Raw genomic sequence first — 14,383 nt, forward strand, 5'->3', positions numbered from 1 at the left:
AAGAAAAAAAGGCAGAAAAAGTGAAAAGCCAGAGTTCAATGGGGCAGGGGCGACACTCAGCACCGGATTTATCTCGGCGGGAGCTCGGGGAAGGTTTTGCAACACAGGGAATTAAAGGGAAGAATAAACAACCCCCAGACAAAATCCCGAAGCTGCGGGACCCCSCAAAGTCGAGAGAAAACCCGACCCAGGCTCTAGTTGAATATAAGTTTTTATCTTGATGCAACATCATTAAAACCGTCACAAATCGAAACAACAGGTCGTTAAAAACGCTTCGCACGATCAGTCCCTAAAATGCACCAGGCTTCCAAACTCGCTTTGTCCGCAGGACCCTTTTGTTTCCCCCCAAAATTTGTTCTTTTTTTTAATGCTTTTTTTTCCTCCTTTTTTAAATAAGCAACTCGTTTAAAAAAAAAAACAAAAAAAACAAACTCGCCCCGCTCCTCCGCGCAGGATCGGTCCTGCTTTTGCTCCAACGATTGCACGAATTCTTAATCCTCCTTTTTTCTTTCGTTTCCACAACAAATAATGTGCATTTTCTTGCCGTCTTTTTTTTTTTTCCAAACGTCGAGGTTAAAATAAGATTTTCCGTTTCCCGAGGGTTAATAAATAAATCTGGTGCATAGTGAGATAGCAGCCAACCGTTTGCAGTCCATATATTACTATATTGCCTTTCAGGTCACCCCAAAATTGTTGCCTYTTCCCCTCCCTCCCCTCCCCACTATCTTTAAGAGCATAGATAATTTTAAATCTCTATAAAACAGTATTATTTCACCCAATTGATTCCTGTATATAGTGCATTCGGCTTCTTCCCAACATCGTTAAATTAACTCGGATATTATTTGCATGCTATTACATACAAACTTTTAAGACTCATGTATTTTTTTTCTCTTTTCTAAAGGATTTTAGGGTTTTTTTTGTTGTTTTTTTGTTCATTTTCTTTTTCTCGTAAATCACCAAGCAAAATATAGGCTCAAGGAAAAAATAAAATAAAAGGAAAAAAAAAGGCAAAAACGAACTAATTTTCTACATATTTACAAAGGTGAATAAGTTAAATGTGGCTCAGKTTCGCCGGCCGGGAATGGGGGGGTGGGCGGAGGGGTCGGGCAGGGCGCAGCGCTGCCGGGGACCCCGCCGGCCGATCCGTGGGGACCCCTCGAAGAATAAAAATCCCAATGGAGGGGAAAACCCGCAGGAAAAGTAGGGGGGAGAAGCCACCTGGATGGCGCCGATGCTCCCGGGAAGGGGGGCGGGTGGCCGTACACGTCCCGCATGCAGGGCTGCCCCCCACTCCCCCACCCCGGGACCCCCCACCCCGAGTCCCGATGRGTGGGTGCGTGGTGAGAGGGAGAGAGGGAGGGAGTTCAATCTCCGCTCCCCAAAATTCCGGTGGGGACATCATAATATTATTTTTTTTTTTTTTTTAAATACAAGCGGCGGGTTTGCTCTCCCCGCGTGAGGAAAAACCAAAAAAAGGAGATCCCACCCCATCCCACCAGCCCGGCTCACATGAAGAAGTCAGCGGTGGCTTTCGGGGCGCCGGATGGGGAGGGCTCCCTCGGGAAACCCCGGCCGGCCAACTTCTCGTATTTTTCTTTGTACAGATCCCTTTCCTTGGCCAAGCGGGTCACCTCCTGCTTGAGCTGCTCCACCTGGCTCTGCAGTTGGCATTTCTCGTTCTCCAAGATGTGCCGYTGCTGGACCCGCTTGTAGCGGCAGGATTGAGCGTAGCCCCGGTTCTTCAAGGTCCTCCTCTTCTGCTTGAGGCGGATCACCTCCTCCTTGCTGAAGCCCCGCAGCTGSCGGTTCAGCTCCCGCACGGACATACTCACCAGCTGATCGTCGGAGAAGCGGTCCTCCAGGCGTAGGTGGTGRTGATGATGATGGTGATGGCCGGGATGGTGATGGGCGGCCGGCGGCAGCTCCTCGCCCCCGAAGGGCTGAGGTCGGAAGGGCTCGTACCCTTGRTGGTGATGATGATGRTGRTGAGGGGCACCGATCAACGCCTCCACCGCGTCCTCCGGCGTCAGGTTGAGAGCTTCGGGGTTGAGGTGATGCTGGTAACCCGACATCCAGTACAGCTCCTCCAGCTGCTGTTTGGAGCCCAGGGAAGCGGCGCTGGTAGCCGGGGGGCCGGGGGCCGGTTGCCCGCCGGGGCTGGGAGCGCAGAAGCTGGGCGAGGAAGGCACGGAGGAGCAGGGCGTGCTGAGCGGGGTGGACGACAGGGACCCGGCGGGCAGACGGTGGCACAGCCGCTCCGCCTCCGCCGGCTCCTTCTTCACCTCGAACTTCATCAGGTCGAAATCGTTCACGTACTCGATGGCGAGGGGGCTCGTRGGCAGCTCCGCGCTCATGGCCAGCTCCGAGGCCATCTCAGTCCATGGAGGGACCGGGGCGGGAGCCCCTGGGCACCGCCGCTCGCCGAGGGTCCCGCGGGCTCCGGGAGCCTCCTCCGGTCGGGCTCCGGGACGCTGTGCCGGGGCTTTGCGGTGGGGTTCGGCGGGGCTCCGGGACACTCGGACGGGGATCGGCTGCAGGGCTCCGGGACGCTCCGCCGGGGCTCCGCTGAGGGGCTCCGGGAACTCCCGACGGGACTTTGCGGTGGGATTCAGCCGGGCTGCGGGACCTTCTGGCGGAGCTTTGCGGTGGCGTTCAGCGGGACTCCGGGACGCTGCGACAGGGATCCGCTGCGGGGCTCAGCCGGGCTCCGGGACGCTCCGATGTGACTTTGAGGGGAGGTTCAGTGTTGCCCGGGATGGGGCTGTGCTGCGGGGCTCAGCCGAGCTCCAGGACTCTCTTGCTGCGGGGCTCAGCCGGGCTCCGTTGTTCGCTTCCGACGGGACTTCGCGGTGCGTTCAGCCGGGCTCCGGAACGRGGCTCCGGGACCCCCAGCCGGGGCTCCGCTGCGGGCTGCGGGGCAGCCACCTCTCTCCGTCGGGGCTCGGCTCCGCTGCTGGTGTCCGGTCTGCAGCCGGGCTCCGGGACTCTCCTCCGGCCGCCACGGCTCTGAGCTCGGGCCGGGCGGGCTCCGCCGCTGCCTGCGGCCGGTTCCCAATGGCGAGGAGCGGGCAGCGCCCTGCCCGCCCCTTCCTGCCTCCCCTGGCACCTGCCCCAGCCCCACCTCCCCGGGCTCCGAGCCTTCTCCTGCCTCCTCCTCCCGCCGGGACACGGCGCCCTGGGGGCGGGGGCCGCTCCCCTGCCCGCCCCTACCCGCGACCGGCGCCGCCGCCGCCGGGCGCTCAATGGAACTCGCCGCTCTTTATACGGGGAAAACGAGGCACGGCACCTCCCACCGAGGCGGGGTTAAGCTCTTACAGCCTATCAGCGCCCCGACAGCCCGCTTAGATTTGCATATCCCCATAGCAACGCCCCCGGGGCAGCTGTCAATCTCCGACGGGGAAGGGGGGAAAATGCTCCGGGTACCCCCCCCCGACCCCCTCGGCTCCGGCATCCCAATGTGCGGCTGCATCTACCACCCCCCGCTCTGAGCTGAGCGTGGAGTGGGGAAAAACATCCAAGAAATCCTAATTTCCTATTCCCCAAAAATGGGAAAGATCCAAAAAGAGGATTATTGRGCCTAAATCAGGTTTGATTCCACCTCGCTAATAGATCACAGCATCCCGCTGGGTGACATCGGAGCACAGCCCCTTCCCCATCTCAGGAACAGCCCAGGATCCTTCCCAAAGCACTTCCATCCTTTCAGAAAGTCAAATAAATGTAATTCTGGGGATTTCTCGGGATTTTCCATAAATTGTTGGTGGTCAGCCACGTGCACCTCTGCGTGCTCCAGTGCTGCCTTTGTTTTTGGAGGTGACATCCGCACCTGGCACAGGTGACACCTGTACCGGAAGCATCACCGGGTCGAGGAAAGGACTACCACCCGGCACCTGGAAAAGGTGTCACTAGCACCCCGTGGAAGCTGGTCAGGGGGTTTTGGGGGTGCTCATCCCACCCCTGGGTGAGGCCTTGGCTGGGATGTGGCCTTGCTGCTCCATCTGCCACCTCACGGCTGCAGCCTGGAAGGGACAGGGAAACTGAGGCACGGGRCAGTCGACACGGAGTRGTCCAACCTAATGCCAGRGGATGAGCAGCTTCATCTCACAGAGGCTGGCAACACCCACTCACTCATCCCCTTGGGGTCCAGGATTTTCTCTGTCACCCCCAGGATGCTTCCTGGGTCCTACTGCACCCCAACCCTGCTGCATCCCACTCTATTGCATCCCACAGGCAGCTCCTCTGCATGTGGGGGGTGACATTCTCCTCATCCAGCCAATGGCTGCTTGGGGACTTGGGGACAGGGGACACTGCCCTCCACGGCTGCCAATTCACCCTTCAGATGTAGGGTCAAATTAATGCCGAAAAGGTGGGTTTTGAGGATGAAAATCTTTATCCCGCTGCAATCCTAGCAATTAAAATCCCACATTATTGCTTTTGCTGGACCTGGCCTTGGGAAGGTCCATCTTTCTCCTGCTGATTGAGTCAGAGTAGAGGGGGAATAATTTTTTCCCCCTTGGAAAGGCTCATGGATAGAGGCAAAGCCCTAAACTTGACCCTAAATCCCCTGGTGATGCTGGATGTCATCCCATATCCCACACAGATACCCCACACTGGAGACCCCAAACTTGGGCGTGGAAAATAACATCCCCCCCATGACTTGAGGGAGGGAGCAAAGAATGGGACAAGAAGAAAAAACCTTTTTCATGGAGTGGTTTTAACCCTTTTTGCCTCATTGTGTGACCCTAAATCCATCATCATCCCACCTGTGCTGTGGGATATTGGGAAAATACGGGGTGCCACCTCCCTCCCCCTGGCACCACGTTCTTGCCCGGAGCTGCTCCACCTTGGGGGCACCCGGCCCCCACCAGCAGCTGCCAYCCACGCTGGGACAGGAGCCACCAGGGGATTAGGACCGGGCCGGGCTCCAACGGGGCCGTGGCTCCCCTGCGACACCCCCGGGGGTATTTTTAGGAAATGCCCGTGGCATGTCCCCAACCCTCCCCGCCACGCCGGGCCCGTCAGCTAAGTTTACTCACAGGCGGTCAAGTGACATAACCAGGTTGGTGGCCTCGGCATGGTGGTGGGATGGCGTCACCTTTCRCTTTTAGAGCTCGTGTGCCCCATCACCCCTTGGAGCGGGGCCGGGTGCCCGCCCGGGGCTGCCTCAGTTTCCCTGGATGGTGCATAGCTCCCAGTTTGGGGTGTTGGTGGCTTGGGGACAGTGACATCACCTTATGGATAGGTGGTGTCCACCACGATGCCACCACGCAGAGAGGGTGGGACCATCTCGATGACGCTTCACCAGCGTCTGTCACACCCGACCCGGTGTCGCTGCAGGGTCAGGAATTTTGGGAGGCGGGGAAAATCCTAGGAGAGGTTGGGAGGAGGATGAGGAGGATGAGGATGAAGAGGAGAAGTTGGAGAAGGAGGAGGAGGGCAGGGGAACAGCCACCCCGATGACAGGCAGAAAACTGATCCCGGCGGGTGACGTTCACCCGGCACCTGCTTCCCCGGCAGGGGACCAAGAGCGGTGCCAGCAGCACCCGCCGCAGGAGGGTTTTCCAGGAAATGTTTATGGAGCCCTCCAGAAAATCCACCCCGTGCAACCTTCCCGCCGCGRCACCCCCAGGGAATGTCCTTGCCGGGTCCCCGAGCCCAACCGTGCGCCCCGGCTCCACAGCGAGGATAAATCCCAYCGGAGCCCGCTGCCGAGGAATTGAGGATGCTGGAGACGGAGGGAGAACCCAGCGGAGCTCAGCGACACCTCTCCCGGGGCCGCGTTTATCCCTGCATGGAAATTAATCACCCCCAAGCAGAGCTTTAACGACAGCCGGCTGGAAATTCCAATGGTCCCCGGGAAGGGAGCAGCGGTGCCGGTGGGCGGCGGAGCCACGGGCTCGGAGCGGCGCCGCTCATTGCCTCCTTTAATTAGTGCAGCGCGAGGATTATCCTCGTTAGGGAACCGTGRAAAACCAAAGCTCCCGGCCACCGCTGGCCATCCCTGAGGATTCGCAGCAGCACCGTCTCCTCCTCCYCCAGGGTGAATTTTAGGGAATTTAGTTGTTTTGTTTTTGTTTTTGTTTTTAGGAAACCACTATGTGAAGAAACAACGTTTCTGGGTAAAAAGTTTAAATAAAAAATCGAGGATTTAGGGATCGGAGTGACTCCTCCAGTGGACTGGGATGGGTATTTGATGGAACGTTCATGCACTGCTGAAAAAAGAGGAAAGCCACAGGGAGGCTCCTCCATCCCAGGGGAGGAAACTCTTTATTTACATATCAAAACACAGGAGTTAACAAAAGACATTTTAATAACAACGAAAACCACAATGTTTTTATTAAAAATCAACTTATCAGAAACACCCTGGGGCACAAATGACATCCCAGGGTGGGGACCCACTGGTCCTCCATCACCTGGGGGGTGTTGTGGATTTGGGATGGTGACAAAACCCCTCCATGGCAGTCACTTGGGGAGGGAAACCCCTGTGGGGATGTTTGGGGGGTGTTGGCATTTCCCACCCCAACTCTGATCACACCTGGATGTTGCATGCCCAGGGAGCCCCAGTTTTTCCCAAATTCCTGTTGATGCCTTCTCCCCTTGGGATTTTGCCTGAGGAGCAGTGGATGAGCAAATCCCACCCCTCSCAATGGCTGCTCCTGCTCTTGGCACCTCTTGGCGAAGGCAGCTGTTCCCAAAATCTCATCCGTGTGGGGGAGCAGCACTTGCCACCCCAAAATCCCTTGGAAATTATACCTACAGATGCAAAMCCCCATTGCTCCAGTGGCATAACGCTCACCCCCTGTCCTGCTTCTGCTTGGATTGGGAGAGCCCCAAAATATTCCAAACCCTGAAGAGTYGGTTTGAGTTCCCCARTGGAGCCCAAAMCCCAACTGGGATAGGGAGAGGTGGYGGTYGGGTGCAATGAGGCCATGGGAGACCCCAAAATGCAGAGTGTGAGCTCAGTGCTGCTCCCAACATATTTCCATTAGGGATGCTCTCAGCTCCAAGGAATTTCCTCCCAAAAGCAAGGGGATGGGGCTCTTGGAATGGCAGGATTGGGGCTGTGGGGACCTCACACCCATTACACCCCAGCAGTGACCTGTCCCCAGCACATCCCTGACCTGGATGYGGGAATGTCCCCTGATGGCATTGAACCACCTCAGGCCCCCCTATCACCTCGTGTCTGGGACAGCACCAGAGGATGGATGGCCATGGGAAGCTCTCCCCAGCATCCAAGGAGGKGGCAGGACTTGCCTTCAATAAACCAGCTGTAAAGGACATTTATTGGTCAATTCAAAGATTCCAAACAAAAGCCATTTCCCCGCAGGAATGAGCGGTGTTATTCCCACGCTGCCACACAACTCCACGTCCAAATGACGTCCCCGGAAAAAAACGAGAGGAGGAGGGGGGTGCCATGCCTGGACATGGCATCCTGAGGTAGGTGCCAGGTCTTTTCCTGGCTCTCCGGTTCCTGAGCTGGTCGGCTGCCACGGGATCGGGACTGACTCACAGCCGGGGCTTGATCTGCAGCCGTTTGCCTGGAGGCAGGAAAAAAAGAAAAGGGATGATGGGAAGAGGGGGAAGCAGCTGGATATTCCCAGGTTTTTCTTCACCTGGTCATGGGGGGTTAAAGCAGTGGGAAAATGGGAATGTGGGKGGTTCTGCACCCTGGCAGCACCCACTGGACTCACCTCTGCCACCCTCCACACGGGGGCTCTCRGAATCCTGCAGGGATGCCCTTGGCAAAATCCTTCTCCGTTTGGTGTTGCCTGGGAAGRAAAAGGAAGGAAAGAGGAGGAAGTCATTGAGGCTGGCTCAGGAAATCCCTTGAAATGCAGGTGTAAGAGTGTCCTGAGCTCCTCTTCTGCTCCACATGCCCCCTGGACATGTCTGGGATGGAGGTGGCTCATTCCACAAATCCCTGAGCATCCTCAGCTCCCTACAAGTGGCACGAGACAGAAGTCCCTTCCCACCACCGAGCAAGGAATCTGCTACAAAATTCCCAAAGTTATGGGTGACAAAGAGAATTAAAAAGAATCCMAAACTTCCCACTGGAGCACTGGGTGAACACCAGGATCTGCCTTGGTACTGGGATGGAGCCAGAAAGAGCCAAGCATCACCAATCATGTCCCCAAGCATTCCCAGCATCCCTCCAGCATGCTCCAGGCAATGACTTCCACTTGCTGGAAGTGGTGCTTCCTCCAAGGAGGGTTCTGGATGCTCATGTAGAACCAAAACTCCATGAGATGCCTCTGGGAGGTGACCTCCTTGCAGGACAAGCACAGGATCATCCATGGACTGAGGAGGACGGCGTGAAGTCCTTCTCCACTTCAACCACAAGATTGGAAATATCTTCCTGCAAGTTCTCCTAATTTTCCCYCTCCAAAGGGTGTGGAGAGGTGGTTATGGGGTTCTACTTACCAAAGTAATGAGTGGGAAGGAAAGTGGCAATCATTTTCTTGGGGAAGAAGACAATGAAGATGGAAAAAAGGGAAGGGTTCCCAGAAAAAAAAAAGGACCCACAGCTTGTTGAATGATGAGGTTTGGTGGGAAAAGTCTCCTCTCACTTAAGATTAATGGATGTGGAAAAGGATATGGAGAAGATGGAAGGAATCCAGCCCAAACCCCTTCCATATGTTCTGTTGCCSGTGTTCCTGCAAAATTCCACACAGCACTTCCCAAATGACGAACCCAGTGTGGAGGTGGGACCAAGGACACCTTTGAGCAGCCATGGGAGCCCAAAGGTGAAAGTTTTTGGGGCAGGGGAGGCAGGAGAGGTGAAGATCCAATGATGGGGAGTCTCCAAGAGTTCTCCTTTGCTTTCCAACTTGGATAGACAAACTTGCCGGGAGTCGAAGCTGCGCTGGCAGTGATTCATCGCTCCTAAGTTAATTTATGGAAAATAAAGAGGGCTCATTTAGCACCTTTCCACCCTTAATATAACTCCCATACATCAGCGGGATGCACGGCAGCCACGACGGATCCGGATATTCCTCACCGGCAATGCAGCCAAATCCGGCTTTTGGGAACAGTGACACGGAGCAAAACACCCATCCTGTCCCCAGCCTCCCAATTTTTCCCTTTTGCAGCCAGCCAGGGGGTTCTTCCAGCCTGGTATTCCCCAATCCCATTCTGGGTGCTGGAATGAGGGTCTGGAGCTGCTGATTGTCACCTCAAGGGGTCAAAATCAGCATTTCCATGGACCTGTCCCACCAGAACATGGTGTGAGCTCAACAGGAATGGTGGGAATGGCTCAATTCCCTTTGGATAAGCCAGGGAAAACTTCCTTAGTGGATATCCATRAGGCAGCTCAAAGCAAATCTGATTACAGAAGCAGAAATAGAAATCTTTTGGAAGAGAAAAAAAGGTGATTTTTAAACCAACTGTGATTAACCTCCCACCTTTGGTATAGTGTACACTATACTGAGATACTTCTAGAGCATCCATGCTTGATTTCCAACAGATTCCTCAAAAAATCARGGCAGGAATTAAGAAACAAACCCAAAATGGGTTGTGAGAGGGCTGAATGGGTTCAGTTTCTCCCCTGGGAAGGAGGGAGATGGAGGAAGGATGGAGCAGCCGACAGGTGAACACCACATCCCGAAAACACCCCCAGGAGGCAAAACCAGGATCAAACAGGGGCGTCGCTTCACCCACCCCAGCAAAGGAAAAGATATTTTTCCAGTTTTGTGCTTGGGAGATCCTGCAAATGGCGTGATCAATCTTGGGTCGCATCTCCAGCTCCTTCACCCTCTCCCCCCGCCGCCTTCCCCGGCATTCCGGGAGCGGCGCAATCCATCTTCCGAGGAACCAGGTATATAATTTCTAGTTAGCGAAAGCAACCCCTTTTTCATTCCGATGATTGAACAGCTTCCAAAGGAGAAGAACCGAGGCCGGATCACGAGTTTTCCATCGAAAACCGTGTGGTTTTCGCTGAGCTTGTCAGGCTCGTCGGAGAATTAGGACTTCCAGCGCTCTTCCTCCTGATGGAAATCAACATTTATTTTGCCTAAGCCTAAGAAGGTGTCAGGCAGACGGAGAAACTTGCCACTCTTCTCCAGGAAAGAAGAGGGAAAAGAGAGAAATCTAATAGAAATATATTATCAAGTCTGAGGAGTGGACAGTGCAGTAAATCACACTTCAGGTGGCACCATTAGATTTTTCAATAAAACCTGGTTTTCCCCCAGCCAGAGCCGAGCGGCTCCAGCTGCATCCGACAGGGAAGTTAACACCAAATTTGTTTCATCCAGMTGCTGATCCGAGAGGGATTGAAAAGGACTTCAAGGTGGGGGAATCCCCTTGGATAAAGGGTAAAAAGAGGTGGGCCTGGGGCCTGGGACCCAAATCCTCTCCCTGGTCATCATTCCCGATCTCTGAGGGATAATAAAATTGGGTTTCTCCACAAGATAAAGAGGTGGAGGGCAGCTGGAGATGCCCCACATCGTGGATGGAAGATTGCAAGCCCTGAAGCAGTGGGATGCAGGGAAAGACAACTCGCTTGCAGCTTTTTAAATTTTACCATCCAGAAGGAGAAAAGCTGGAATTTTTGGTTTTTTTCTTTCCCAAACAACCTCCAGCCTGATGGGGTGTTTGCTCTCCATTGTTCTCCTGATGCCACCAAAGGGTTTCATCCTGTCCTGCATCTTCCTTGAGGAAGAGGCTTCACACAAGACACAGCTCAAAGCACTAAGATTCACCCCAGCATTTCCCTGCTGAATGCTCAGGGTTTAACACCAGGAGGAGAAATTACCCCCAAACACATTTTCCCCTTCATTCCCAAAGGAAAAATATCCCTTAACTCTTTCCAAGACACTTCAGGGGAGTCCAGAGGCTGAGTCTGTCTTGGAAAGACTTTTTTGCTTCGTAGTGAAAGCGTTCCCGGAGAAATTTGGGCAGGGAGATGCCTTTTAAGAATATATTATTATTATTATTACTATTATTATTATTACTATTATTGTTATTGTTACTGTTATTATTGTTATTATTTTTAAATAAAACTCAACAACAAAAGATGGATGGAAAGCCCAACAGCAAGGGCTACATCCCAGAATTTCCCACAAATGGAAAAAGCAGCTGAGGAGGGGGAGGATTGGAGCTCTTTGGCTCCATCCTGCACTAAATCCATGTGGTGACATCCACCTGAACCAAAAATTCATCCTGCTGCCCTTCCATCCAAAAACCTTCTGCCACATGTGGATGAGACCCGAAAAACAGAGTCTAAATATATGACTAACCTGGTCTAGGGGAAGATGTCCTTACCCATGGGAATTAGGTGGTCCTTAAGGTCCCTTCCTTAAAATTCCTTAAAATCAAGACCCCAGTTGGCCAAGATTTTTTTCCAAAAAGAGGCAACAAGCTCCACCAGGAAGGCAAAGATCTCTGCTCCCCATTCAAGATCCTCAGAGAAGTCCAAGATGGCTCAGATGTCTGAGAATTTCAATCTTCAGAATTTAAATCCCTGGAATTTAATTCTGCAGGTGGCTCAGTATTTAAATCATTAAAATTTTCTGTGTTTTATCCACATTCCTTGTGTTTTATCCACATTTCCCAAGAGGAGCAAACTGCACCAAGTCCTGCTGGGCTCAAAGCTGACAGTGATGCCGGTTCCTGTTACCCCAAGACAATCCCCTTGTGTCGAAGCCCTCCATCCCCAACCACACAAATGCTTCCTGGAAAGCTCCAAGGCATCTTTTGCCACCGTCCGGCACCAATCAAAGGCTTGGTTGCCTCACCTGGCTGCCAAAAAAAAAGTTCTGGAGCAAAGAGCTGGTGGCARAAGAAGCACTGAAGGAGATGCTGAAGGTGATGGAGTCCCAAGGGGAATTTTCCACATCCACATGGAGGGCGACAGCAGCAGAATTTTCTTAAATTAAATTGGGGTGTCCTACACAGGACCAGGAGTTGGACTTGTAAATCCCTTCCAATTTGGGATATTCTCCGACTCTTGGAGCTGGGAATGGCTGGTTCAGGACCCACCCCCCAAGGGATGGTGGCAGCGGCAGTTCCATGCCCCGTCGGGGTCATTCCTCAACCGCGGTGAGAAAAGAGGCGAAAATCCGCATTCCCAAACTTATCCCTCYAGAACTGGAAGCCGTAAACAAACCCAGAAGCCGCCGCTGCGCCTCCCCGAATTCCTCGGAAGCCGAGGCGGTTGAGCGTGCTCAGCGGAGCCGTTAAAAAAGACTGGAGCGAGCATCTTCCATTAACGTTACGACCGTGAAATATGACAATAAAATGACGGCCGTATGGTCCCAAATTTGCAGCCCGCCGAGCTGCTCGGGGTTTATCGTCACTCAAACGTGCAGAGAGCTGTAAAATGTTTACAGAAAGGGTCGTTTGCGGCTATAAAATCCTCTTTTCTCTCCTAAACAAGGCTGAGCGGAGCCATTTACAAAGCCCGGAATGTTCATCGGGGGAGAGGGGAACATCTGTTCTCTCCAGGAGTTTGCAGTGATCTTCTCGAACAAATTAACTAAAATGGGTGCTTTCTAATTAAATTAGCACTCGATTGGAATGGTTTGCATTGGTGCAATTAGCGCGGCGAGGCCAGTTAGGCTCCAGCACAGRCGATTTAACTGGAAGGTGAAATATGGAAAAGCCCATTACCTGGAAAACGGGAGTCAGAGGGGTGGGGAAGCCTGTTCTCCCTCCAGCTCCGTGCTCCCGGGTGGATAACACGAGGKGAAGGATGGGATGCCACCAGGCCTGCCCCCCCCTGTTTGGAATGCTCAGCTGGGCTGTCCCCGTGACACCTGGATTGGCTTTTTGAAAGATGCTTGGAAAGCACCAGCGCCCTCAAATCACAGAATCCCAGAATCATTTAAGTTGGAAAAGACTTCCAAGATCAACCTTTGCCCGATCACTTTGTCAACAAATGACGCCTCTGACCCCAAATTTCCATGCTCTTCTGGCAGGCTGGGAACACATCAGCTCAGTTCCACACATGCAGACCAAATCCCTCCTTTCCAGTCCCCTTCTGCTAAATCCCAAGCCCAGACCCCCACTGAGACCCCGCAAGCTGATGCTGTTGCCCACGCTGGTCCTTAAAGGTCATCTCCAGACCCCCTCCCATTCCTCCTGTGCACAGAGCTGGTGTTTTTCCTCATTCCTCCTGCACTTACTGCAATTAAAAGGGCATTTTCTCCAATTGCGACTGTTTAACCAAGGAACTCAGTTCATTCCTTAATAACAACCACACCTCTTTCTTATTTACCACCCTGATAATTTGTGTGTGAACTCCAGGTTTCACAAGCACAACATCATCACTGGCACAGATCCCCAAATTCCACCCCCAAATCCCACCACAGACTTCGGCTACTTCCTAGAGCCACAAAAGGACCCATCCTGACCATCTGCTCAGCTCCAAACTCAATCTCACAATCACCAAATATTCCGAAGGGATACAGGAATCATGGAGTCCAGTCCAAGTGGTGCGGCCACCACGAAGTGTTTGGTCCTTTAGGATCATCAACAGCCTCATCCTGTGTCCTCTCGGGATGGTGGCCAGGGCTCTTCTTCTCCCCTTGGGTTTTAGGGGTCCCTGGGTTGCTGCTGTGCCCCTAAATCCCTTGGTTGGGATTAAAAAGAGACCCAAGGATGGGCAAACGCATGCAAACAACATTCCCATGTCCAGACTTGGCACRCAATTCCTTTGGCAAGGAAATTGTTTCATCACCAGATGATTTTACASCCATCTGTGATTCCTGCCTGGTTTTTCTTTCCCATGGATCCTCCAGCATCTGCTCTCCCAATGCCACCAGATTCCCTGGGCAAAGACGCACGGTGGGATGAGTGCCATGACCTTGTGCCTGCCAGTTTCACCCAGACTTCCTGTCGACATTCCTGACTGAACTGGCTCCTCCTCCTCATCCTCCCACCCAAAACACCTGGAAATCATCCTCCCCTGGATGCACACACCAGAATTAAGAGGAAAAGGATGCCCTTGCTCCCAAGTTACTCCAGGCTGCCAAATGTAATCCAAGGCATTCCAATGGATTTCTCCTCTGTGGATTCATTATTCCAACTTTATCATGGAGGTAAAAACCCTGATTCCTGATGCTTTGGGAACAGTTCCCAAGATCCAAAGGGAGCTGAACCAGGGCCAAGGAAAAGGAAGGAGGGGAGAAGAAATCCCCGGAAAGAGAAGCAGAGTGTTTCACCCCATATTGTGGAGAGGAGCATTCCCAGCTGGAATGGTCCCCGTGCTGTCTCCACCACGCCATGGCTGGACAGCGCACCCGCTCGTCTGTGACTTYGGGAATATGTTGTTAATCCCGGGAATTCTCTTTCCGACAGCGTTGAGGAATCTCAGCCCTCCTTGGCTTGAAGTGCCAGGCAGAGCCTTGCAGATCCTTCTGGATGATCCTGCAAATGCTCCAGCCTGGCT

At 53.3% G+C, this 14,383-nt stretch overlaps 2 protein-coding genes across 2 annotated transcripts in view; both read right to left on the reverse strand.

The window, feature by feature from the left end:
- Positions 1-418: 418 nt before the first annotated feature.
- On the reverse strand, positions 419-3,110 carry MAFA (MAF bZIP transcription factor A). Its single transcript, XM_057384337.1, has one exon. The coding sequence runs from the start codon at positions 2,370-2,372 to the stop codon at positions 1,506-1,508; it is 867 nt and encodes a 288-aa protein (XP_057240320.1). The 5' UTR covers positions 2,373-3,110; the 3' UTR covers positions 419-1,505.
- A 3,132-nt stretch (positions 3,111-6,242) lies between these two features.
- The window catches only part of ZC3H3 (zinc finger CCCH-type containing 3), a 125,037-nt gene continuing 116,896 nt past the window's right edge, over positions 6,243-14,383 (reverse strand). Inside the window, exons 11-12 of the mRNA XM_057384332.1 lie at positions 7,689-7,766; positions 6,243-7,535 (exon numbers count right to left, since the gene is read on the reverse strand). Of these exons, the coding sequence (XP_057240315.1) occupies positions 7,504-7,535; positions 7,689-7,766 (110 nt within the window). The 3' untranslated portion in view covers positions 6,243-7,503. The remainder of the gene's footprint in view (positions 7,536-7,688; positions 7,767-14,383) is intronic.

Source organism: Malurus melanocephalus, unplaced genomic scaffold, assembly GCF_030028575.1.
Source record: "Malurus melanocephalus ecotype Western Australia unplaced genomic scaffold, MMel_1.1 scaffold_700, whole genome shotgun sequence".
Classification (NCBI taxonomy): domain Eukaryota; kingdom Metazoa; phylum Chordata; class Aves; order Passeriformes; family Maluridae; genus Malurus; species Malurus melanocephalus.